At 34.3% G+C, this 27,148-nt stretch overlaps 1 protein-coding gene across 1 annotated transcript in view; it reads left to right on the top strand.

Annotated features, from left to right (window-relative positions):
• actn3b (actinin alpha 3b) overlaps positions 1-25,728 on the top strand; it is a 39,037-nt gene extending 13,309 nt beyond the window's left edge. Inside the window, exons 2-21 of the mRNA XM_051114502.1 lie at positions 4,079-4,193; positions 4,930-5,049; positions 5,322-5,408; positions 5,540-5,627; positions 7,030-7,108; positions 7,460-7,541; positions 10,098-10,183; positions 10,460-10,552; positions 12,687-12,917; positions 13,106-13,253; positions 13,876-14,026; positions 15,381-15,489; positions 15,606-15,746; positions 17,747-17,929; positions 18,025-18,159; positions 19,637-19,816; positions 20,350-20,496; positions 20,581-20,646; positions 20,868-21,026; positions 23,784-25,728. Of these exons, the coding sequence (XP_050970459.1) occupies positions 4,079-4,193; positions 4,930-5,049; positions 5,322-5,408; positions 5,540-5,627; positions 7,030-7,108; positions 7,460-7,541; positions 10,098-10,183; positions 10,460-10,552; positions 12,687-12,917; positions 13,106-13,253; positions 13,876-14,026; positions 15,381-15,489; positions 15,606-15,746; positions 17,747-17,929; positions 18,025-18,159; positions 19,637-19,816; positions 20,350-20,496; positions 20,581-20,646; positions 20,868-21,026; positions 23,784-23,942 (2,559 nt within the window). The 3' untranslated portion in view covers positions 23,943-25,728. The remainder of the gene's footprint in view (positions 1-4,078; positions 4,194-4,929; positions 5,050-5,321; positions 5,409-5,539; positions 5,628-7,029; positions 7,109-7,459; positions 7,542-10,097; positions 10,184-10,459; positions 10,553-12,686; positions 12,918-13,105; positions 13,254-13,875; positions 14,027-15,380; positions 15,490-15,605; positions 15,747-17,746; positions 17,930-18,024; positions 18,160-19,636; positions 19,817-20,349; positions 20,497-20,580; positions 20,647-20,867; positions 21,027-23,783) is intronic.
• Positions 25,729-27,148: the final 1,420 nt, after the last annotated feature.

Below are 27,148 nucleotides of genomic sequence, written 5' to 3'. Positions count from 1 at the left end.
TCTCTTCTTTCATTTTAAATCATATCTAAATTTCTGTTTTTACCTCATCATTCCCTAGTGAAAAATAAATATACTAAAATGTATTTAAAAAAATAGTATACTACAAATACATTTATATATTATGGACTTGATAAAAATACCCTTCAGTGGTAATTTTATTGTACTAAACCGGTATATTTAAAGTTATTTATGCTATTGGAACGACTAATTTTGTACTTAATGCACTTTAACTGAGCAGAAGTATAGCTGAAGTCCAACTAAAGATATACTTAAGTATATTTAATTGTTCTAAAGTGGAACTATTGCAAGTATACTTTAGGTACACTTTAAATATTTTGCATTTAAAGACCGATATTATTTAAAGATCATACAATCCTTATCAATAGTGAGAGTAAAATATATTTAAGGCTTAATATTAAGAAATGTGCATTGTGCACAAGTAGTACTCCAAATAAACGACCGTCCGGCCATAACGGTTTCCGATGATTTCCATTTCACTAAATATCATGTGGTGCGACCATCAAGAAACTACCATTTTGAGACTTTTATGTTGAAATCCATTCAAAAATAGGACTCTGCATCATATACCAATTTGCCAATGACACATGGAAGCATCAAGCAGGTTTATAACTCTTTCAAATTTGCAAAAAAAAAAAAAAAATCTATATATATATATTTTAGTTACCACATTTAGTTACCACATTTGGATATCATGTGGTATGACCTCAAAAAAACAATCAATATTACGTTATTTCTTCAAGTATTTATTTTTATTATAAATTTCATAGTGACCTTTTGTGGGAAGCTAGCTTGTTTTGTTTGAGTGTCCAATTCTGCTTGTAAATTTTGACTAAATTTGAAATGTCATGTAGTGCGACCAAATATCATGTGGTGCGACCACACATCAGTGTTTTCCATTATAGATGTATGTCCCAGATGGTTTATATGCATAAAGTACTCTATTTTAGTACCATTTGGAATAGATTTTTATGCATTTTGGGTCATTTCAGACAGTTTATGTTTAATCTTTGTACAATATGAGAAAAAAAATATTTAAAAATTAATACAGAGCGTATAATTTTTGTCATTTATTATTTATGTATTTATTAATGACTATTCTAATGTATTTTACCAGACTCCACTGCCAAGCAAAGTAAAATTAATGCTCACCAGAGTCAACACGTTAATTCTGACCCTGTAGTCAAGCACAAACTCCATAACAGCGTTATAATTGGTCAGATCGCCTGTTAATCAAACTCCCAGTGAAGGGTCAATTGAGCAGCCAAGACTGGGCAAAGTTCAGAAATAACTGGGGCTAAAGAAATGCCTGCCGTTAATGCCATGTGCTGCACTTTTTACACGTCTCTTTAAATAGATTTTTAATGATATAAGGACTTTGCATCATTTGGAGCAACCACTCATCATGTGGTGCGACCAATAATCAGAATAACTGTACTAAAATAAAAATAACATATCTAATTCCTGTGGTTGAAATATGAATCATTGCTAAAGCATGCTTAAGTGAATTGTATTTTTTATCATTTTTATCATTAATATTTTTATCACTTTTATGCAATTTAAAGGAAAAATAAATCTGCTAACTACATTTAAGAAGGCAACTCTATAATTATAAAACAAAAATATAAGATCATTTTTTACAAAAACTCAAAATAAATGCAAATACTTTGTTTATAAACACTTTAATTACAGAGAACATCTAAAAAAATGTTAAGCATGTTAAGGAAATTAATTAATTTTAATATAAATCATGGTCGCACCACATGACATTTTTTAAGGCTATGGCCAATTCATGATGAAAAAACACTAAAATCACTTAAATTTTAATATGAATTTATGTGTATGCAACATTCTTAATAGTCAAACAATTACAACCGATATTTTTTTTGTAATTTAAAATGGGCCTGTCGAAAATCCATATATGTCAATGACCCGTTAACAGACTTGAACTATACTTAAAATAAATGCATTTTAAATCTAATTTTTTTTTTTTTTTTTTTACTAGGGTTCTTTTCTCAACTTTCATTTTCTCTTCTCCTTCTCATTTAGTCTCAACCCTATTTTGTCTTGTCTCTTCTCTTTCATGACCTTTTCTTTTCTCATCTCTTCTACCCTTCTAATTTTGTCTCATCTCTCATTTCCGTGTCTTTTCCGTTCGTCTTTCCTCGTCTCAATAGTTTCTGCGCTCTATATTTGGTGCGTCCCACCCACTCGGCCCTGCAGAGACCCCTGGCTTCCATCTCTGTGTTCAGTCACACCTCCTCCTTCCCTCTCTCAACCTCTCCATCCGTGTCTCTCTCATCAGGAACTCCTACATGTCCTGTTGTTCATCTCTCCTCCTCCTCTTTCATACTTTATTCTGCCGCTCAGCACAAACAAACACACACAGACACTCAATTACATCCAGCAGCTTTGCCCATAACACCCACATCACTGGCACACAAACACATACACACTTCTTCTTGGCATCGCACACACTGGAAGTGAAGGATAATTATAAGATCTCTGAAATGTAATTATTTTTCTACACTGTAATCTGCCAATTGAATCAACAGGGTTGAACAGACGGTTTTGTTCACGTTTGCATTATTGGAGATTTAAAATGTCAGATTATTCCTTTCATAAAGAAGAGGATGAGTACAAAAAAAGTAATATATAAGTTCACACAAAACACATTCCTGTAGGGTATTGAAACAAATGCAAGGACACAATCCTGAGAATTAGGACAAGAAAGTCTCAATTGTGAAATAAAAACTCAGAATTTTAAGATTAGTAGTTACCTTTTTGTTAAAAAAAAAAAAAAAAAAAAAAAAAAAATATATATATATATATATATATATTGCAGAAACAACAACAACAAAAAAACAGAATTCTTTTTTATTGCAATTCTGCAATACTTAGTTAATTCTGAATATAACATCTCAAATCTGAGTTTATATCTTGCAATTCTGACTTTTACATAAAAAAAGAGTAATTGCAATTTTTTATCTCACAGTTCAGACTTTTTTCTTGCAAATGCCAGTTTGTATCTCGTACTTCCAACTTTCCTTCTGAGAATCGCATAGTTAGTTTTTTTCTTGCAATTGCAAGTTTGCATCTCACAATTCTGAAAATAAGAGAAGAAAGTCTGAATTGTGAAATATAAACTCAGAATTGTAAAACTAAATTTTATTCTGTATCAGAAACTAAAAAAAAGAGTTCTGACTTTTTTTATTGCAATTCTGCAATCCTTAGTTAATTCTGAGTATCACACAAATCTGAGTTTATTTCTTACAATTCTGACTTTTACATTAAAAAGAGTAATTGCAACCTTTTATCTCACAATTCAGACTTGCAATTAGTCTTTCCTTCTGAAAATTGCATGTTTAGTTTTTTCTTGCAATTGCAAGTTTACATCTCACAATTCTGAGAAATAAGAAAAGAAAGTCTGAATTGTGAAATATAAATTCAGAATTGTATGATTAGTAGTTACTTTTTTTTTTTTTTTTTATTATTATTTTTTTTTTATTCTGTAGCGGAAACAAAAAAAAAAAACCCTGAATTCAGAATTCTGACTTTTTTATTCGCAATTCTGAGTATATCACACAAATCTGAGCATATATTTAGCAATTCTGACTTTTACATAAAAAAGGGTAATTGCAACTTTTTATCACACAATTCTGAGAAAATTTCCGTTTCCATGACTTCCCATGCTTGTTTTATTCATGTTAGATAATGTTCAACACTGTATTGAACTTATACTTTACCTAATATACATTCTTAAAAATAAAGGTGCTTCACGATGCCATAGAAGAACGTTTTTTGTCTAAATGGTTCCATAAACAACCTTTAACATCTTAAGAACCTTTCTGTTTCACAAAAGGTTCTTTGTAGAACCAAAAATGGTTCTTCTATGGCATTGCTGTGAAAAACCTTTTAAAGCACCTTTATTTTTAAGAGTGTATCTCTCACCACAGAACTGGTTTGTCCATTTGAAATGCACTGCATTCATGGAAAATTGCATTTGTTTTTTTGTTATTGAGGATAAGCATTGATTTAATAATCTGTCTTTGTCTCTCAGACATTCACGGCGTGGTGTAACTCTCATCTGCGTAAAGCGGGGACTCAGATTGAGAACATTGAAGAGGATTTCAGGAATGGCCTCAAACTCATGCTGCTGCTCGAGGTCATCTCAGGTAATACACCTCCATTATGCTGATATATTAGGATGCACTGAGCTAGAGAAGCAAACATAAGGCCAGAGACATTTGATTGATATGTTAACACTGTAATTGCATATATTTAATGCCACAAGTATGACGTCGTATGCTGCAGCTAATTCAGCTGTCGTCTCACACAGTCATATTTAAAAGGAGTTTGTGACTACGGACTGATCAGTGGAGCTCATGACTCATCTAATGCTTATTTTATCCTCAGAGGACAGATGACGAGTCATGTACTACATTAGTGGTAGATTTTCAGTACATTAGTTAGAATTAGAACAAATATTCTTTCACTGCAGTTCATATCACCTGCTGTCTAAATGTGAAATCAAAATGCACTCTGTTCTCTTTATCCTTAAAGCATTCATGGTCTTATTGTGAATGATTTATCAGTGCATGCTATTCCAAAATGCGCAAAATATGTTCATAATCTGAAAGAGTTTTCGACTGCAATCAAGATGGGTTGCACCATTTAAGTTGACTTCGAAGGCTTTTATTCTCTAACAGCATAAAACTGTGAATCTGTATTTATAATATATTGAGCTGCTTGTTTTACATGTCAGGGTGAAAGGGTGATAAGAGTGTTTGGGAAACCTGTTTGGAAACAGCCATTATTTGTGTCATTTCACTAGAGTTGCACACTTCAACATTAAAATAATGATCAATTTACCTTGATAAATGACATGAATATGGTCTGATTGGTCGGTAGGTGAGAGACTGCCCAAGCCTGACAAAGGAAAGATGCGTTTCCACAAGATCGCCAACGTCAACAAGGCTCTGGATTTCATCGCTAGCAAAGGAGTCAAACTGGTGTCCATTGGTGCTGAAGGTAGGAAACTTACACTCTTATTACACTAGACTTTTATATACTGATTAGGTGCAAAATAACTTTTATATACTAATTTAGTGCAAAACATTTGTACATATTGCTTATGTTCTGTAAAAAGTGAAATGAGGCACAAAATGTAATTTAATTTCAGCAAATACACTATTGTTTAAAAATTTGGGGTCAGTCATTTTTCAGTTCTGAGACTGAAGTTAAGCTGCTTTATATTTTGTGGAAATCATTATGTTTTTTTCTCTCTCTCTCTGTCTCTGCAGAGATTGTTGATGGCAACGTGAAAATGACTCTGGGAATGATCTGGACCATCATTCTCCGTTTCGCTATCCAGGACATTTCTGTGGAGGGTACAAACACACATTTGCATTGTGTCAGAGACATTCATGACACAACCTGACTGGTCATGTTACCAATTAAACACTCATTATCACTTCATATTAATGGTTTTTCTGTTGTGTGTGTGTGTGTGAATCCACAGAGACATCTGCTAAAGAGGGTCTGCTGCTGTGGTGTCAGAGGAAGACGGCCCCCTACAGGAACGTCAACGTACAGAACTTCCACATCAGGTGAGAGCCACAACAGGATGACAGACATTGTCAAATTTAAATAGAAAGTTCAAACAAATAGAATATTCAGAACAGCATTTATTTGAAATAGAATCTTTTGTAACATTTAAAATGAAGTGAAGTGAATGCATCCTTGCTGAATATAAGTATCAATGTCTTCACCAAAAAATTAAAATAAAATGAAAATTATGTGTATATGTGAATAATTGTGATTAATTAATAGAATCATATTTAATTAGATTAAATATAAATATTTAAAACTGACCTCCTAATACCAACTATACATGTAAATGTAACAATTCTTTAAAAAAAAAAATTTAATTGTCTTTGCCCTGTCAGGAATGGGCACAATTCAAATAAAAAAACAGTTCAATCCTTTGTTTGTTAGCATTTTAGTTGTGATACCAAATACTATGACAATATTGTTAATATTTATACTTGTACTAATTTTATTTTATTTTATTTTGTTAAAATTTGGGGGAAAATTTTTAAAAATTCAAAGTCATCAATTGCAAATAATCAGATTTTATTTATTAACAACAATTATTTATTTTTTCATTAATTTTAATTTGAAACAGTCTATAATATATATAGATAGATAGATAGACAGACAGATAGATAAAATGCATACGTGTGTGTGTGTATAAAATATATATATATGTGTATGTGTATATATATATACACATACACACATGTTTGTTTTTGTGAATTGTGGGGACTTCTATAGTTTTTATACTGACCAAACAATGTTGTCTATCCCCTAACCCAACCCTAACCCTAAACCTACCCCTTACAGAAAACATGTTTGCATTGTTACATTTTCAGATAAACACCATTTACTATTTTTAATAATTTTTTAACATGTAAAAATTAACAATGTAGCCAAAACAAGTACACATACACACACGCACACACATACACACACACTTTTAGCTTCATTGTTTTGATATTGTTTTTGTATTTGGATCACATTTAATATATATTTTTTTTTTACTTCAAAGCTAATAAGCATTAGTTTGCATGCTAAATAAATACATACAAGACTAGTTTAAAAAAACACTGATTTATTAATGAATTTATTTTTAGTTATTGTTTTTTTTAATTATTATCATTAAATCTAAAATTAACATAATACATAAAAATACAACTATTCAACTTTCAGCTTAGGTATATTAAATAATAACTGATACAACTTTGAATTTTAGTAATGTATTAGTAAATGTTGAAATTAACATTTATTAAGATTAATAATTACTTTTGAAGCATTTTTCTTTGTTAGTTCTTTGTAACTAATGCATTTAACTAATTTCAAAAAATTGAATTTTTTTTATTATTTTATTTTAGTACACTTTATACATCAGCATGGTCAGATTTCTTAATATTTTGTGTATGTTGTTGTCAGCTGGAAGGACGGCCTCGCTCTGTGTGCCCTCATCCACAGACACAGACCAGACCTAATCGACTACTCTAAACTCAGAAAGGTAACACTCGCTTCTGTCTTTTCTACCAGTCACTCGCTCTTTATCAACCATTTTGCCTTCAGTATTTATTCCCTGTGTGGAGTTTCATGCCATTTCAGCACACAGTGTTTATATTCTAATCCTCTGAACTCAAAAGACTTATCTTTGATCGCAAAGCCCCTGTTTTATCCAATCAGGTTATGATCCGCAAAAATCTCAAATTATCTAAGCTGTCCACAAACAGAGTACAATATAAGGCCTGAACTCTTAAAAATGACAGTATGTGTCTGGAATGGCTTTAAAAAAAAGTCACAAATGTACCATATTGTTGGGAAGTGCAATAGAGTGAATGATTGTGTTGATTCTCTGAAGGACGACCCTATTGGAAACCTGAACACCGCGTTTGAGGTGGCAGAGAAGTACCTGGACATCCCAAAGATGCTGGACGCTGAAGGTAAGTGAAAGATCGCCTCTGAAATCAATCCTGTTCAGAGTCCAGGAGATCCTATAACACACAATATGGCAAATAAACTTCAACTTTCATTTAAAAGAGCCAATCAATTACCTTTTATTCACATGTGCAGTAGCTGGACCAATGTTTTAGTATAATTTGAGCTTGAAAACTTAAAAACTGCACTGATACTTTAATATGAGTGCAGAATATGAACTAAATTGAGCTGGATAATGACACTAACTTAGTAACATCAACACTGTTATTCAACAGAACTAAATTAAAGGAGAAGTCCACTTCCAGAACAACAATTCACAAATAATTTACTCACCCCCTTGTCATCCAAGATGTTCATGTCTTTCTGTCTTCAGTCGTAAAGAAATTATGGTTTTTGAGGAAAACATTTTAGGATTTTTCTTCATATAATGGACTTCACTGGTGCCCCGATTTTGAACTTCCAAAATGTAGTTTAAATGCAGCTTCAAAGAGCTCTAAAAGATCCCAGCCAAGGAAGAAAGGTCTTATCTAGCGAAACAATCTGTCTTTTTTTTTTTTTCGGAAAAATAAAAATTTGTATACTTTTTAAGCACAAAAGCTCATGTAGCACAGAATCTGGGATGTGCCTTCATGACACTACGTACTATTGAATCACAATGGAAGGTCACGCCGAACATAGGCGGAACTACAGACCCAGTGTTTACAAAGCGAACATGCAAAGACTAAGAAAGTGCAAGTAAGTCAAACGCTGTTTACAAACAAAAATGTACAACTTCATTTTGAAGTTGTAGGAGAAAATAAGATGGAGTTTTTCGCCATACTCAACCTTTCTGAGCCGGAGTACACAGACGATGAACTTAGACGTGATTCGTAGTAGTTATGGAAAGTTCGGATCATTTTACCGACTCGGACCTTTGAGTCTCATTCAGCAAAATGAATGTTTTTTTTTTTTCTAATCATTTCGTTCATTTTAGCAAAATATAATTAAAATGTTACGTGTTACTTCCCTAACACATCTACTGCTTACACAAACGTTGATCACACTACAAACAAGACAAAATTATAATGCTATAAGAAACAGAAAAGATTAATTAATTGTTTACCTGGGTTTTTAGTCTATGATTAGCTCACCTCACCTCTTATCTGAGATATCTAAGTTTTCGGGTTTGAGTTGTTCGTTCATCACGTGACAGCCCTATAAGATGAACGAACGACTCGAAAAACCCGAAGACACGAAACAGGTGAACTAAGCTACAGCCATATCACCCTGTAGTCCAAGACTGGCTACCCACTGAAGCTAAGCAGGGCTGAGCCTGGTCAGTACCTGGATGGGAGACCGCCTGGGAAAACTAGGTTGCTTTTGGAAGAGGTGTTAGTGAGGCCAGCAGGGGGTGCTCACCCTGTGGTCTATGTGGGTCCTAATGCCCCAGTATAGTGACAAGGACACTATACTGTAAAAAGCACCGTCCTTGTCTTTGTCCTCTCTGTGGTCATTAAAAATTTCATGGCACTTCTCGTAAAGAGTAGGGGTGTATCTCTGGTGTCCTGGCCAAATTCCCTCCTCTGGCCTCTCGCAGTGGCGCCGTTGTCCTGTGGCTGCCGTTGCATCATCCAAGTGGATGCTGCACACTGGTGGTGGGAGAGGAGAGATCCTCCCAAATGATTCTCAAGCGCTTTGGGTGTATGGCAATACACAATGAAAGCGCTATATAAATGCGCTCATTCATTCATTCAACTAGTACAGAAGTAGTTCCAGTACAGAACCTAATAGGATGCTGCGCATGCGCAACTGAACGAATCACTCCCCGAGACGACTTGTTCTTGTTCGTTTCACTAGATAAGACCCTTCTTCTTCAGTTGGGATCATTCAGAGCCCTTTGAAGCTGCATTTAAACTGCATTTTGGAAGTTCAAAATCAGTGCACCAATCAAGTCCATTATATGAAGAAAAATCCTGAAATGTTTTCCTCAAAAACCATAATTTTTTACGACTGAAGACAGAAAGACATGAACATCTTGGATGACAAGGGGGTGAGTAAATTATTTGTAAATTGTTGTTCTGGAAGTGGACTTCTCCTTTAACGTTGACCTAATTTGAGTTGAATAGCGATTGTGTTTTGTCGAGATTAAATTGAATTTGATTCATAATTGATGAAATTTGCCTGACACTGTTATTTTAATGAACTAAATCAACACTGAACTATACTGAAATGAATATCAATACTACTGGCTTCTGTAAAGCTGCTTTGCAGCTAAAATTAAATGTGTTTAATAATTGATGAATACACTGTTATTGGACTGAATTAAATCAACGTTAATTTAAACTAAATTGTACAAAATTGAGTTGAATAATGACACTGCTGTCTTCGTTGCTTAAATTTGTTTCATAAGTGATGCATCAAATCAACACTGCTTAAGATTATAATTTGTGATGCCAATGTTGTGGGATGTTATTGTTGATTTGAAATGTTATTGAACTCTCCTCTTGACAAATGTCTGCATATTTGCTGTAAAGAGATTTTGGCTGAGCTCAACTTAATTCTGCATTTCTTTTTGTCCTCAGACATCGTCAACACTCCTAAACCTGATGAGAAAGCCATCATGACCTACGTGTCCTGCTTTTACCATGCTTTCGCCGGTGCTGAGCAGGTAAAAGTTGCCACAAATCGAATCGAATTTGAATTAAATTTCCCAAACGAATCTTTTTCATTATTACAATATAAGATGTATAAACTGGGATCAGTTTGTGTAAATGATTGAGGGAAATTGATTTCAGTAATACATTGAGCTTGAAAACAGTATCACAGATTAAATGAACATGTAAATTAAAGTAAATGAAGTGAGGAGACTCGGATACAGGCGCATTAACTCTAAACTGAATTTATGGCACTAAATGAGTTGCTTGTTTTCTCCGTGTCTCTCCAGGCCGAGACCGCGGCTAACAGGATCTGTAAAGTTCTGGCTGTGAACCAGGAGAACGAAAGGCTGATGGAGGAGTATGAGAAACTGGCCAGTGAGGTGAGAGCTTTGCAGATGTTAACAGCATAAAGCCAAAAAATTGTCTCTGTGACCAACAGAAGTTTGTAATTCTTACACGCTGCGTTCATCATGATAATCTTCACAACTGAACACAACTTGAACTTGTGTAACAACTGGCAGAAGTAAAAGCTAAATGTTAATTTACAAGAGTGTGATCATAAACACAACGAAGCTGTGAAAGTGAGTAGATGAGTTCAACATTCAGTGCCCCAAAAACCATTCAAAAAACCCACTGACTTCAGGACGATGGATCTGGAAGTGCTAAAAAATGCTAACTTGCTTTTGCATATTAGAAATATAATGTTAAATTATAATTTTAAATAAAATGTTAAAAAATTAATAGCTTTAAACTGCATTTATTTTATACTAAGTATAGTTAAAGTCTTTTAACATAATTACTGACATATCACTCAGGCCTTACTGATATAAAAATTGTAATTAAACTTTATTTGGAGTCCTATTTGTGCACAATCCACATTTCTTAATATTAAGCCTAAAATATGTTTTAATGTCACTACTGATGAAGATTGTGTGATCTTTAAATATTATTAATCTTTAAATGCAAAATATTTAAGGTGTACCTAAAGTATACTTGAAATAGGTCCATTTTAGCACAAATATACTTAAGTATATGTTTAGTTAGACTTCAGCACTACTTCTGCACAATTAAAGTGCATTAAGTACAAAATTAGTTGTTCCAATTTAGCAGACTTTAAATATACCAGTTTATATACTAACTGTACAATTGCAGGGTATTTTTATCAAGTACAAAATATGTAAATGTATTTGTAGTATACTTAGCATGAAATAAATGTATTTACTATAACATTACACATTACACACAAATATTGGTTGAATACTCAATTTTAATAATGTGTTTGTTTTAAATCAATAAATACTCTGCTAAGAAACAAATGCATAAATGTAAAATATATTTACATTTCCCAAACAGAAAAATCTAATATCTAATAAAAAATAGCCCCCCCCAAAAAATGAGTAAATAAAATATTTGCTAAAATGTTTTAAAATATTTATGTAAATAATGTGTTCTACTAATATATTTTAGCTATTTTTTTTATTTTAGATTTTTAAAATATATCCTAAAAATATAAATATATTTTTTAAATCATTTAAAATTAATTTTGCCCTATATTTTCAATCCAAGAAAATACATTCACATTTCACATCTGAAGAAAAAGTTTATTTGTTGTTAATAACACGTGTAAACATATATTACATTTGAAATGTTTGTGACCTTGGACCACAAAACCAGTCAGAAGTGTAAATTTCTTGAAATTGAGATTTTTACATCATCTGAAAGCTGAATAAATAAGCTGTTGATGTATGGTTTGTTAGGAAAGGACAATATTTGGCCAAAATACAACTATTTGAAAATCTGGAATCTGATGATGCAAAAATCAGAATGCTGAGAAAATCGCCTCCAAAGCTCCAAATGAAGTTCAAAGCAATGCATATTACTAATCAAAAATTAAGGTTTTTTTATATTTACGGTGGGAAATTTACAAAATATCTCCATGGAACATGATCTTTACTTAATATCCTAATGATTTTTGAAATCGATAAATCGATAAATTTGACCCATCCAATGTATTTTTGGCTATTGCTACAAATATACCCGTGCAACACAAGCCTGGTTTTGTGGTCCAGGGTCACATTTTATTTTTACTTGGGCTACTGTAAGATTGGGATTGCTTTTTCTTGCCCCGGAAACACATTTTAAAATATATTTATTAGTTATTTATTATTTATTTTCTACATGAAGTTTGAAACTAAATATATTTTTAATTTAAAAAAAAATATATTTAACTTTATTGTTTACAACATACCTGTAAAATTAGATTTTGGCCAGATTTTTTACCGTTAACATTTTCCTTTCATCTATCATACATACCTTGGATGAAAACGTCAGTGTTTTTGTGCTAATGATGCATGCAATACTACATAAATTAAGGCTGAAATACAGTATAACAACTGGGAGCCATTTAGGTGGCATCTCACTAGGGTTTTGAACCCTAATTTTGTTCCTTCTAAAGATCTACATTGTCTCATACCCTTCAGTCCATCAGTCTCTAACTCCTCCATCTCTCTGTAGTTGTTGGAGTGGATCCGTCGCACCATCCCGTGGCTGGAAAACCGCGTGGCGGAGCAGACCATGCGTGCCATGCAGCAGAAGCTGGAGGATTTCCGTGACTACAGGCGCATCCACAAGCCTCCACGCGTTCAGGAGAAATGCCAGCTGGAGATCAACTTCAACACCCTGCAGACCAAGCTCCGCCTGAGCAACCGCCCCGCCTTCATGCCCTCCGAGGGCAAGATGGTGTCGGTAAGTCACGCAAAGCATCTGAAAAGATGGGTTTCTTCATAACCAGCAAATAGGTAGAACACTACTAATAACTTGACTTTAAAAACAGCCACTCCCACTTTTTGAATTCAGCCAATCAGATCAGTTAATTTTGATTTGACTGATTAAGTTGAAGCTGATACAGAAACTGTGTGTTTGTTTGTTTGCAGGATATTGCTAATGCATGGAAAGGTCTAGAGCAGGTAGAGAAGGGTTATGAGGAATGGCTCCTCACCGAGATTCGTCGTTTGGAGAGACTGGATCATCTGGCAGAGAAGTTCAAGCAGAAATGCGGCCTGCACGAGTCCTGGACCGCAGGTAACCACGCTTCGTTTACACAAGAGCTTAAACCTAAGAGATCTGCAATACGTGGAGCATTACCATTCCCAAAAATACAAATTCATTTTAGACTTTCAAGAGCTTTACAAAGAATAATCAGTTGCTAGAAAAACATCTACCATTGCACAACAAAATAGGTGTGATTTTATGTTGCATACACTGCTATTTTCACAGCTCTTGACACCAGTCTGCCTTAATTTGCGGTCAGATGAACACAAATGAAGTCTAAATATAATTTCCAGACAGTTAGGCTATAAACAAACTACAACAAGGTCACACAACTTTTTTTTTTTTTTTAACCACCACTAAGGTGACAGTCTGAGTTAGAATAGTTTGCAAGAGTTTGAGTATAAAAACGAGGCTGTAAAAATACACTATTGAGTATTTGAGTTTTACTGCAAATTTGCATGGATCCAACAGAAAATCAACCAGCAGAAAGCTGCTTGGTTTAAAATTGACTTCTATGTGAGCTGAGATTCATACATGGATCTTCTTTACACATGAAAATTTTTGAATGCACCTTTACAGTAAATGTACACAAGCACACGTTTTGAAACAGACAGCCATTGTTGCATTTCTGATTTGATGCCTCTGTTTGCAGGAAAGGAGAACCTGCTGTCTCAGAAGGACTATGAGACGGCCTCTCTGATGGAGATCAGGGCTCTGATGAGGAAGCACGAGGCATTTGAGAGCGACCTGGCCGCCCACCAGGACCGAGTGGAGCAGATCGCAGCCATCGCTCAAGAGCTCAAGTAATAAAACAGAGAAACTCACCAAAGCTACCAAAAACATGTCCGGGATCATATTTTACTGCAAAATCAAATGCATATTTTGCATGAAAACAAAAAAGCCTGTTTTTCCATTTTGACATGATTGATAATTAATTCTCATTCCCATTATGCAATAATAATAATAATAATAATAATAATAAATAAATAAATAAATAAATAATTATACAATATAAAACATTGTATCATTTGAATGACAAGAATGGACCTCAGCATTGAGAGTAAATTAATAATACTAAATTAAGTGAATTTTGCTTAAAATTGGTAAAAAGATCTGCCAGTGGGGTAAGTAAAATTCAAGATTATTTTTCTTACCCCACTGGCAGATAATTTTACTTAATTTAGGCAAAATTCACTTTTTCCTCTCCAGAAAACGAGACTAAATATCTTATGTAATTTTGCTTATCTAGTAAATGCATCTTGATTTAAGAATTTTTAAATATTTTGACTAGAAACAAGACACAAATACTAAGTAAGATAAGCCTTTTTTTTGGCAGTGTAATTGTCATTACCCAAAAAAGTAAAATGTTGCATTGTGGTAACTGAGAATTTCACTGAAAATATGCTTAATTTTTATGAAAATGGTCATAAAATGTTAATGCAAAAATAAAAAGAATTTTATGCACGTGTGCCATTAGTATACTTCTTTTTAACTAAAAATGAGTACACTTGCGATCTGTTTTTTAAATATTTATTAGAGGTATACTTAGCAATATTATACATAAGTATACTGAGCTTATACTAAAATAAATGCAGAAAAGTCGATGTTTACTTGGCCTTCTTAATCTTTTGATTTTGACATACACTTTTAAAAATGTATAATTAAGCATTCTAAGTATACTTAGCTTGTGTTTAGTTATGACTATTATACAACTATAAAACTAGACGTTTATTGACAGTGTACTTAAACTAAAACGTGGGCTTGAAGTTTAGAACTTGTAAACTAACAGTAAATGTAATCTGAAGAAATATCAAGAAGTGCACTTACAAGTATGCTACTAGTACATTTATTTTGTTATACTTACATATATTCTGAAAAAATCACTAGGATAGTACAGTTTCAAAAGGTACAAATATGTACCATTTAGGAATTAATATGTACACTTTATATACTATAATGTATCTTTAAGGTATTTTTATGCATACTTTAGGGGTAAATAAGGTAAAAAGGTATATCTTTTGAAGGGGTACTTGAACTTCCCCAGTGACGGCTTTTGATTTTTAGTGAAAACCTGGACATTTTCATGAGCTTCAACATTTTAAATTTTACGCAGGAACTCCACGTAAGGTGCTCAGATGTGTTTGTCTCTCTGTCTAGCGAGTTAGACTATCATGATGCCGCTACAGTGAACACCCGCTGCCAGGGCATCTGCGACCAGTGGGACAACCTGGGAACCCTGACCCAGAAGAGAAGAGACGCTCTAGAGGTGCACAAACACTTGACACACTCCAAACAAACTCACGCTACAAAGGCTCACCAGGAAATCATCTGTATCTGTTTCTTGCATATCACCAAAGCTGATTCTGTTCTTTCATCTTCCAGCGTGTGGAAAAACTCTGGGAGACAATTGATCAGCTGTACCTGGAGTTCGCCAAGAGGGCGGCGCCCTTCAACAACTGGATGGATGGAGCCATGGAGGATCTGCAGGACATGTTCATTGTGCACAGCATTGAGGAAATACAGGTTAGCAGCAAGAACTGTTACGCAAAATAATTTTAAAATATTTAAAAAAAATTTAAAAAGTACAATTAAGTATTTTGCAGTTGTGATTACTAATACAACATATAAAGGTATAACAAAGTACAATATAAAAGTATTAAACTACTAGTTTACTAATAGATAGAGCTACTAGTAAACTTCAAAGTGTACTTTCATAAAATAATAAAAATAGTCTAGAAGTATATAGCTAAACGTTTTTGAACAGTAAGATTTTTTAAAGAGGTCTCTTTTGCTCACCAAGCCTGCATTTATTTGATCCAAAGTACAGCAACATCAATAAAAAAATAAATATTTTTACTATTTAAAATAACTGTTTTCTATTTGAATATATTTTAAAATGTAATTTATTCCCGTGATTTCAAAGCTGAATTTTTAGCATCATTACTGCAGATCCTTCAGGAATCATTCTAATTTTCTGATTTGCTGCTAAAGAAACATTTATTATTATTATTATGTTGAAAACAGCTGAGTAGAATTTTTTTCAGGTTTCTTTGATTAATAGAAAGTTCAGAAGAACAGCATTTATCTGAAACAGAAACCTTTTGTAACATTATGAATGTCTTTATCATCAATTTAAAGCATCCTTGTTAAAGCTTTTTATTTCAGATAAATGCTGATCTTTGGATCTTCTTTCCATTCATCCAAAAATGTACTCAATTGTTTTAAATACTGATGATAAAAATAATAATAAATGTTTCTTGAATGGCAAATCAGAATATTAGAATGATTTCTGAAGAATCATGTGACACTGAAGACTAAGTAATGATGCTGAAAATTCAGCTTTGATCATAAAAATAAAATTCATTTTAAAATATATTTGAATAGAAAACAGTTATTTTAAGTAGTAAAAATATTTCACAATATTACTGACTTGCTGTAATTTTGTATCAAATAAATGCAGGCATGGTGAGCACAAGAGACTTCTTTTTAAAAAAAAAAAACATTAAAAATCTTTTGACTGGTAGTGTAACTGTAGATATATAAGTTCATAAGTGCTAAAGAAAAACCTATTACTTACTACAGGTTCAACTAGACTTGAAAGTATGCCTTTATAAACTAAAAAGTGTGCCAATTTATTCCCAAGAAGTACTGAAATAGTACACTTAATAGTCTGAAACTACAGTAGTAAATTCATATTAGTATACTTAATACATAAGGCATTCTTGGAAAATATACTTTAACTTCAAGTATATTCTTTTTTCACACTGTTTTGTAGTTAGTACAACATGGGCGTGATTTACTAAAACAAGAGAATGAATTTTTAATTTGAGGCCATAATAAATCTATTTTTGCTTTGATGTCATGCACAGGGCTCCATAAAAATACTATAAATATAGTTGCAGTTTACAGCAAACATAAAACAGCATTGGAAGTGTATTTAACTTTTGCATTATGATGCATTTCCAAATAGAATATTCAGCATAAATATATTAAAATAATATTTTTCTGCCATAATTTCTTCAGCAGAAACAAAATGTCCTTTCAGGCATTATAAAAGCTTCATTTGAATGACATGCATTGAAGTATTCTGAATAATACGGCCTGATTCAAAGCATTTCAGCGCCCACATTTACAGGCTGCATTATTCACACCGACTGCATACGTAAGCTTCACATTTACAGGTGTGAGCAGAACTTTGTTGCTGTGTCTATTTTGGTCGCATGTAACTGAAGCAGAAGACACTGTAATGCACCGCAAACCTATTTATTAACACAGCCTTGTGCAGCGCAGGCTTTTATGAAGCAGCGTGAAACTACTCAGCCACGATTAAATAAAAGCCATGCACACGAACAGCACTTTCCATTCTGAATAACCGTTTTATAATATATGATGGTTATTAAAGGAAATACTCAGCGAGGAGCCCAGAAAGCACTTTATTTTCTGTGAAGAGTGCAGCAGCTCATGTACAGAGGTTTTTTTTATAATCGCTCTTTTAATGTTGTTAATCTCCATTTGTCTTCCAGAGTCTGATCACAGCTCACGACCAGTTTAAGGCCACCCTGCCAGAAGCCGACAAGGAGCGCATAGCCATCATGGGCATCCAGAACGAGATCACCAAAATCGCTCAGACCTACGGCATCAAGCTGGTCGGAGTCAATCCCTACACGGTCCTCAGCCCACAGGACATCACCAACAAATGGGAGGCTGTGAGTACAGAGTACAAAGCTCAGGCTAGTCGTGTACTTCACTTCTGGTTGTATAAAGAGACTCATATGTGCCTCTGATCTGTCGCCCCCTGCAGGTGAAGCAGCTGGTTCCCCTCAGAGACCAGATGCTGCAGGAGGAGGTTGCCAGGCAACAGGCCAACGAGAGGCTGAGGCGCTCGTTCGCCGCTCAGGCCAACATCATCGGACCCTGGATTCAGACCAAGATGGAGGTGAGCTCGTTCAACAAGTTACATGGGTATCAGTGTTGGGAAGTTACTAGAAGCAAAAATCGAACACGCTTTCCCAAACGTCTTATTTGCTTTAGTGATTTGATTCCTTCAGCCAGTTCATATGAATAAGGAAATTTGATGCAATGTGCCGTGAAATTACACTTTTCATTTACATTTACATTTGACTTTAATCTTGACAGCCGTAGTAGATTTAGTTTAGTTCTGCTTGGACTTTTTTTTGCTCCTTTATCTTCAATTTGAGCTGCGTTTTTGTTCATTTTGATGCCATTTTTTGCCCCAAGGCCCATTAATTAAAAAAAATATATAAAAAAATATAATTTTCAAGTAGTCACCAGTGTTGGGAAGTAACTTAAATATTTTTATGTTTTCAGTTTTCATTTTAATTTTATTTAGTTTTAGTAATTTTTGTTATTTCATTTTTCATTTCACTTTATTTCGAATAATATTTATATTTTTAAATTTTAGTTAACATTTTGGTATTTTTGTATTGTATTTGTGTCTTTTTTTTTTTTCACTTTAATCTTGACAGTCATTCAACAGTAGTCAACATCTGAAGTGGATCAAATGTTCGTCAAATGTTTTGTACTGTAGATTTAGTGTAGTTGGTCTGGGACGTTTTTGTGCCTTTACCTTGAATTTGGGGGCATTTTTGTTCATTTTAGTGCCATTTTTGCCCCAAACCCCCATTAATATCCAAAACATAATTTTCAAGTTGTCACAAGAGTATCAGTGTTGGGAAGTAACCTAAATATTTTTATGTTTTCAGTTTTCATTTTAATTATAGTTAGTTTTGGTAGTTTTTGTTGTTGTTTGTTTAACTTTATTTAGGATCATTTTTATATTTTCAGTGTTCATTTTTTAATTTTAGTTAATAATTTGGTTTTTTTGTGTTGTATTTTTGTAATTTGTATTAGTGTTTTTTTCCCACTTTAATCTTGACAGCCATAATAGATTTAGTGTAATTAGTTTGTAAAGTGTAGTGTAAATGTTTAGTCTAAATGTTTGTTTGTTTGTGTGTTTGTTGCTCCTTTATCTTGAATTTTTTGGGGGACAGGGGAATTTTTGTTAGTTGTGGTGGCACTTTTGCCTCAAGCCTCCATTAGTTTCTTAAAACTTAATTATAAAGGGTATCAGTGTTGGAAACTAACTAAAAATAAAGCATCAATTTAAACTAAGTATATAAACTAAGAAATGTTTCCTTGCTAAATAGCTTAAATAAAAGAATAATTTGAGTCAGTTAACAGTTATTTATTTTATATTAAGAAAATGTTTTTATGATTTTAATTTTAGTTACTAGCCACTTTTAGTTTATTTACTTTACATTATGATTAGCTAGTTAGCTTTAAGAACCTATTTGGATTTATTTATTTTTATTTATTTATTTTTTACAGTTTTTTTTTTTTTTTTCTCTAATGCACACTTGTTGACTGGTTCTCTCTCGGTTTGCTGTTATTAGGAGATCGGTCATGTGTCAGTGGATATCTCCGGCTCTCTGGAGGAACAGATGAACAATCTGAAGCAGTACGAGCAGAACATCATCAACTACAAATCCAACATCGACAAACTGGAGGGAGATCACCAGCTCATTCAGGAGGCGCTTATCTTCGACAACAAACACACCAACTACACCATGGAGGTATTCACACAATGACAGATGTTACAAACACAGGCTTCATGTTCAGAAGAATCACATTTTCAAATTTCAATTTTGTATTGTTTTCATTTTGGTTACTGATAATAGCACTTTTAAAGTTCATTTACAACACATATTGACCTTGTATTTATATAAAATTTAAAACTTTAAATTATGTATTTAATTGTTTTAATAATCTGTTCAGTTTTTTTTTTTTTTAATTAAATACATTTTTAGCAAAATTCAAATAGTAAAACGATTATAAATCACAAAAAAAATCTGGAAACAGCACAATTCCTTAATAATTAACCTGGTCTCTCCTATTGCCTGTATTTTAATGACTGTATTCATAATAATATTTAGTTTAATAAAAATAGTACATTAATGCTTTGCCAAAAAATAAAACAATTAAACAGAGCATATTACATAACAAATACACAATAAGCATTATGAGAGGAATGATGAATGTTCAAGCGCCTGCAGCAGTTCACGATGGCTCTGTTTCTGGCATCATCCGTCATTCCCTCCTCCTCCAGCACATCCGTGTGGGCTGGGAGCAGCTGCTCACCACCATCGCTCGCACCATCAACGAGGTGGAGAACCAGATCCTGACCCGCGACGCCAAGGGCATCAGCCAGGAGCAGCTCAACGAGTTCAGAGCTTCCTTCAACCACTTCGACAGGGTCAGTGAGACACTCAGAATGACTCTCATCCATATTCACATCTGACCGTATACAAGTGCATTTACTATTGTTTTTAACTTGCAGAAGAGAAACGGCATGATGGACCCCGACGATTTCCGCGCATGTTTGATCTCTATGGGTTACGATCTGGTGAGTGACGACCTTCTGTATCAATATTAAACATGCAACCTCACCAAACTACATGCACATACAATTCAAAAGTTTGGGGTTGGTAAGATTTTTTTTAAAGAAACCTCTTGCGCTCACCTGGACTGAATTTCTTTGATCAGAAATACAGCAGGTGCTTTGCTGGAGACCAATAAGCACAAAAGTAAACATGATTCTTAAATCTCATTGGTCGTTTCTGTCAGGGTGAGGTTGAGTTCGCCCGCATCATGACCCTGGTGGACCCCAACAACACAGGTGTAGTGACCTTCCAGGCCTTCATCGACTTCATGACACGCGAGACTGCTGAAACCGACACTGCTGAACAGGTCATGGCCTCCTTCAAGATCCTGGCATCCGACAAGGTGAGATCAACATCAAGTGCTGCTTTGTGTCTGTATGGCAAGCTGATTTAACATTTAATCCTTTAAACATGTATCTATTTTCATGTGACTAGTACTTCTACTAGTATTTGTTAAATGACGTGCTAATGCGTTTTCACTTATTTATATTATTATTATTTTAGTACTTATTAGGTACTAGTTCTTATTTATTAGCTACTAGTACTTATATGGCAAGCTGTTTAACAGGTAATCCTAAAAACATACTGCTATCTATTTTCATGCTACTAATACAGATTTTTTAGTTACTAGTACCTGTTCTATAGGTACTAGTACTTATTTATTAGCTGCCACTGCTTTTTCATTAGCTACTAGTGCATTTTAAAAGACACTAGTACTTTTTAGATACTAGTTGTTATTTATTAGTTACTAGTACTTATTAGTACTAGTATCTATTTTCATGCTACTAATACATTTTTGTTTTGTTTTTTATAATTAGTATCTGTTCCAATACTACTTATACTTACTTATTCATTAGCTACTATTGCTTATTCTTTAGGTACTAGTGACTTAAAAAAAAAACAGGTGCTTAAATTAGATACAAATTAGATTCTAACACTTATTTCAGCAGTGACTAGTAATTATTCTACTGTTACTAGTAACACATTTGACATTTTTGCAATTGACTTCTATGTGGATAAGCATTCATCAGATACATGTACTTATTTATTAAATACTATTACTTTTCATTAGACAATAGTAGTTGGTAAAATAAAAAAAAAAATCTTACTAGTAACATTTAAAATAAGTACTAATAGATAATAATTAACTACTAGTATTTGATAAGTAGCAGTATCTAATTAATAGGTACAAGTAGGTAAAAATTATTAGTATCTAATAATAAATACAAGTATATTTATAATAAATACTAGTATCTATTTAAACACTAATATAGTAGTAACTAGTATAGTAGGTACCAGTATCTAATGAATAAGAAGTAGAATTACTTGAAGTAGTATTACTAGTGGCTGATAAATAGAATTAAGACTTTTAAAGACATATTTATAACATGCACATCTTATTACACTTATTTCAAAAGTGAAAATGAAAAACAGCTGACTAGTTCAACCCTTCAGATTCTCTCTTACATGACAGCTGCACTTCCCACAGAAGCCACAGGTAGCAGCAGAGCATTTGCTAAAGAAGACAAGACAGATCTCAAATTAGAACATGAAGCTTTTGAGTCACGTTTTGATTAGAAAATAGCAAATCTTATATTAAAAATTGATTGAATAAACTATAACTGATATTTAAAATATTATTAGTATCATCCATCTTCAAAATCTGTAAAGAACAATGACTTTGTATCTCCAGCCTGAACAGTTACATAGTGAGGCAAGCTGAAACACACAGGTTCAGGCTGGAGATGATTACAATTACAAACATGCCCTCTAACTATGACTAGTACAAACTTCCTCTGGCCGTTCACCTGGTTGGATCAGGTTGGATAAGGTGCCATATTTCACTCATATTGTAACCCTATACCTGACAAAAGAACCTGCCTGCTGATTTTCATATACAAATAATAACTGCATATGTACAATTTTAGTACAACATAAGCATGTGTATTCAGAAACATAATAAAAAACATATTTAAACATATTTACTCTTTTTTTTTTTTTTTTTTTGGTTAAACATGCTTCATGCTTCCCTCTGTTGAAATGCCTCAGGCTGTTGTTCATACTTTTGTCTCTAACTGTGAACTAATTGTTTAATGAAGTGCTTTAATATCTGAATGTCAGTGCATCTACCTGTGCGGATCGCCTAAGGCTCAGTCAAGGCATCATGGAAATATGTGACCTGTTTTTCAACTTGGCTTGTGAATGCATTGACCCTGCAAACCTTTGTGTACTTGAACATACAACACGTACTGAAGCCATTTGCGCTGGAACCTGCTAGTTATGATGCAACCTTTGCAAAACAAGCCGCCCCCATTGGCTCACCATCCCACACACAATAGAGTTCATTTCTGTCTGTGGTGACAGCGGTAACTTATCCAGACAACACCCCTCTGCCCTCTTGAATGGTTATGTGGTCTTTGGGTAATAGAGTGTGAAGAGTCTTCACTGACAAGACAGTTTCAGATCCCGATTATTCTCAAAACAACTGCTGTACACCATATCAGTCCATCAAAGCTACAATGTGGGTTCTACGAAGACTAGCAAATGCAATAGATGCTAGTCAAAACTTAATAGCTGATATCTGAATGACAGATGCCCACAGAAGTAAATGGCAAAAATTTGAAATGTGTTGCTAGTAACAATAGAATAATTACTAGTCACTACTGGAATACGTACTAGTATCTACTGAATAAGTTCTAGTATCTAACAGTATCTAAAGTACTATTATTTAATGAATAATTACTAGTATCTAACGAATAAGTACTAGTGTCTATCTAATAGGTACAAGTATCAAATTAATAACTACAGTATCTAATAAATAAGTACTAGTATTTTTTAAAATACCTAAAGAACAAGCACTAGTAGCTAATGAATAAGTACTGATACCTAATGGAATAGATACTAGCAGCTAAAAAAGTACAAGTGGCATGAAAATAGAGACTAGTATTTTTAAAGGATTAAATGTTAAAACGGCTTGCCATAGTGTCTGAACACTTCTGAATGAATTACGCCCAAAGTTTATATTTGCACGTTTTAGTACTAATTTTAGTACAAAAACATAGTGAGAGTTGGTGTAAAAGTGTCTCTTCTTGTCGTTCAGCCCTACATCACTGTGGAGGAGCTTCGTCGTGAACTCCCACCCGAGCAGGCCGAGTACTGCATCACCCGCATGACCAAGTACGTCGGCCCAGAAGCGGCCCCTGGAGCCCTGGATTACATCTCCTTCTCCAGTGCCCTCTATGGAGAGAGCGATTTATAAGCGCTCTGAATGTCTTTCTTTTTCTCTCTCTTTCCTCTCACCTTTTTCTGTCCTCTCGTTTTCTCCAGTCCCCCAAATGTAGCTTTCAATCTGTGAGGGAGTTAATAATATCCCTCATTTCCCCTCACTGTTTTTCTGTCTGCTAGCTTTAGCATCATATTGGTCTTACATCAACCCTGTAAAGGACGTGTAACGGGGGTTTTATATCTCAAATTGGATGCCAAACCCTCCTATATGCATCTCACATGATGAGTCTAAAGTCAACATGGAATTAAACCAACCCTGTTCATGTTCCTAATTCACGTTTTTGTGAACGATCCACCAGTTACACCAACGATTATCTTTATGAACGTGCTCCCCCTCTGAAACGACTTTAATTTTTAGATGATCATGTCAAATAGCTACAGTCACAATGTAAAAGTCAAATGGGTTATAAACACTGTTTCATGTTGACTTTAGCACGCTAAGCCCAATTCTCCCTCTCTGTGCCTAATAAAACCTTCCAAAATGAGAAAAGGTATATTAAAAAGTGTGTTTGTTGATGCTAAAGAGCGCTTGTGAAGATGCATGCTGCGTTTATTCTACAGACATTAATTCGTTAAGTCTGTAGTGTATTTTAAGACCCCAAAAAGCACTACTGCTGTCCAGTGTCTTCTTAATATGAAACTGTGAGAACAACTGAATAGTCTCTACACAGAACATCATGTCTCTGTATGTTACGTTGTCATGTTTACCCCTTAATGATGTACGTCTTCACTTGTTCGCAAGCAAATTCATTATCTGTTTTCCTTTTATTTGGAGAGTTTGTGCCAAAATTATCAACCAAAGCCAGTAAATGAATTTAAAGATGTTATGGCAGAGTGTATGTGTTGTACTGACCGGAAAGGTTTCTGCTAGCCAAAGAGCTAAACGAGAACCAGGTTTGCCTTAAAACCGACTGTAAAGACCAGGTACGTACAAGACAGTATTGTAAGAGTTTTGTTACGTTCACACACCTGTAATTTAAAGCAATAGTTCACTCAAAATGTAAAGCTATCATCATTTACTTACCCTCGTGTTTAGAGGGTATGTCAAGAAGTCTTTACTACTCCATATACGGCTGCCTTTGAAAAAACAGACTCTTGTATGAGTATAACATCAGCTATCGTCCACGCCAACGGACGATAACGGTCTGTTTATTAAAAGCGCGCGCTTCCATTGTGTCTCGTTAAACCTGAATGAATTTTGATAGGCTGTCAATTGTTTTAAATCGTTCTGAAAGTTTCCTGTTTCTCTGTGTTATTGTTAGCTGTGGCGGGAACGTCCTTGGAACGTTTATTACGATTTTATAGTTATCGTGTGAAGACAAAGACATTTCTGGTTTTGACCGTGAGTAAATGATGATAAGCTTTTATTTTAGGGAAACTATATTCCTTTAAAAGCAGTGTCGTGAGGAGATCGAGGTATCTGGTTCTTTTAAAGAAAAGTTTTTGAATGTTCTGGAAGTTTTGGAAGGAGGCAGAAGGTTCTGAAACCTTCATCCTCAGGCAGGCCTTGACGTTATTTAAGGATATGGTTTAGTTTCTATTGGCGATATTTAAATAATTTCAATTACAGATGTTGTTTGTTGATTATTATCCATCGTGATGTGATTTCTGGGTAAAAGTATTTCACTGACCTTTCAGATCGCCTCATTGTGATCACCTCAATGTCTCCTGTGGGTCTCCATTTTCCTCATTCGCTTTTCAAACACAGAGTATTAAAGTTAAACCGAAAAACCCAGAATAAAACGTCTCAATCGGCTCTATCTGTATATGTCGTTTGTTTGTCTGCCGTTGATTGTGTTCATCTCGGTTGTCTCCAGTAGGGGGAGCTTTAGGATGAACTTACAGCAGGTGAAGGCCAACGGTTCTTCTCAGCGGTCTGCTGAGAGTTGTAGGGATTTAAGCCTTGTATGTTGTTGACAAGGCTCTGAAAGTTTTTCTTTTACTTTGTCTTTTGCATAAAGTTTACTAATGTGTCATTTTTGTTCGTAATAATACGATTCAAACGACTCGCAGTAACTTATTTTTAACACTTCTAATTATTATTAACGGTTTTGACTTTGAATTTAGTGTAGAAAACACAGTGTAGGCTTAATGGAAACATAAATTGTTTATCTGTGTATCTATCTAAACGATAAAAGATCAAGTTTAATAAGTTTGCATGACCTAATTAATATTCACGCGTCCTCGATACATCGGTGACGTCACAGTTGGTGCACACGTGCACTCCTACTTAAGATCTTTTTTACAGCCCTGTCGTTTTCTGTTTATGGTACCTCAGAGAAGAGGTATATCATTTATTACCCTTTATCTTTGAACACCTTTATCCCGTGCGGATACCAGCACGCTCTGATGGTCGATAAGGTCATAAACTAACGAGGAGGCTGAAATTAAATTTTTTATGTGCTTTATTCGGTAGATAAACATCCATCAAAATCCATCACATTCAGTGGTCTAATTGAATCGGGAGGATCCTCGTAGAGAAGGGTCAATAAAAACAAGGTCGGAGTTAATTATACCCTGCAGAAAACAATTTCCTTATCGGCAGAGCGAAATCCTGTCCCGACTCCAGCGATTTGTTTTCACATCATGAACTGCTCCATTGTGTCAAAGAGCCCCCAATCCATTCACCGCAGCTTTATGGTACTTCAAGACCCATTGCTGAAATCAACCTGAGTTGAGAGGATTATTTCCAGAGATGTGTGTGTGTGTGTGTGTGTGTGTGTGTGCGGCTGATCTGAAGTGGATGATGTGTGGGGTGTTTTCATAGATAAGCTGGTCTGAATGGCCCCGGCTGGATGCGAGTTGCGGCCGACACCAGGCCGGCCTTCATTATGAAGATTGGCTGCTGGTCTTAATCTAGATTTCCTTTTTCATCTCCGATCCATCTCATTTGGGAGCCACGTAAACGTTTTATTGATTCAATGGAAATGCTAAGCTGCACTGTATGCAAGTTGAGTGTGAGTGTGTCTGGTACAAACCGTGCTGTGACAGTGAAGGCGGATTGATATTACACTGCATAATGCAGGAGTGTGGCTGCATTCATAATAACTTACTATCGCACTACTCATACTGTTGCAGTGTTTTTTGTATGCATTGAATGATCTACTGCTTGTGCTGAAATGTGCATCATCAGTGCACAATGCATGAAATAGGCATGCTTGTTTTGATTCTTCCATCCTC

The sequence above is a fragment of the Labeo rohita genome, chromosome 7 (genome assembly GCF_022985175.1).
Source record: "Labeo rohita strain BAU-BD-2019 chromosome 7, IGBB_LRoh.1.0, whole genome shotgun sequence".
NCBI lineage: Eukaryota > Metazoa > Chordata > Actinopteri > Cypriniformes > Cyprinidae > Labeo > Labeo rohita.
The sequence above is the reverse complement of the archived record's forward strand: the minus strand, read 5'-3'. Positions and strand labels throughout refer to the sequence as shown.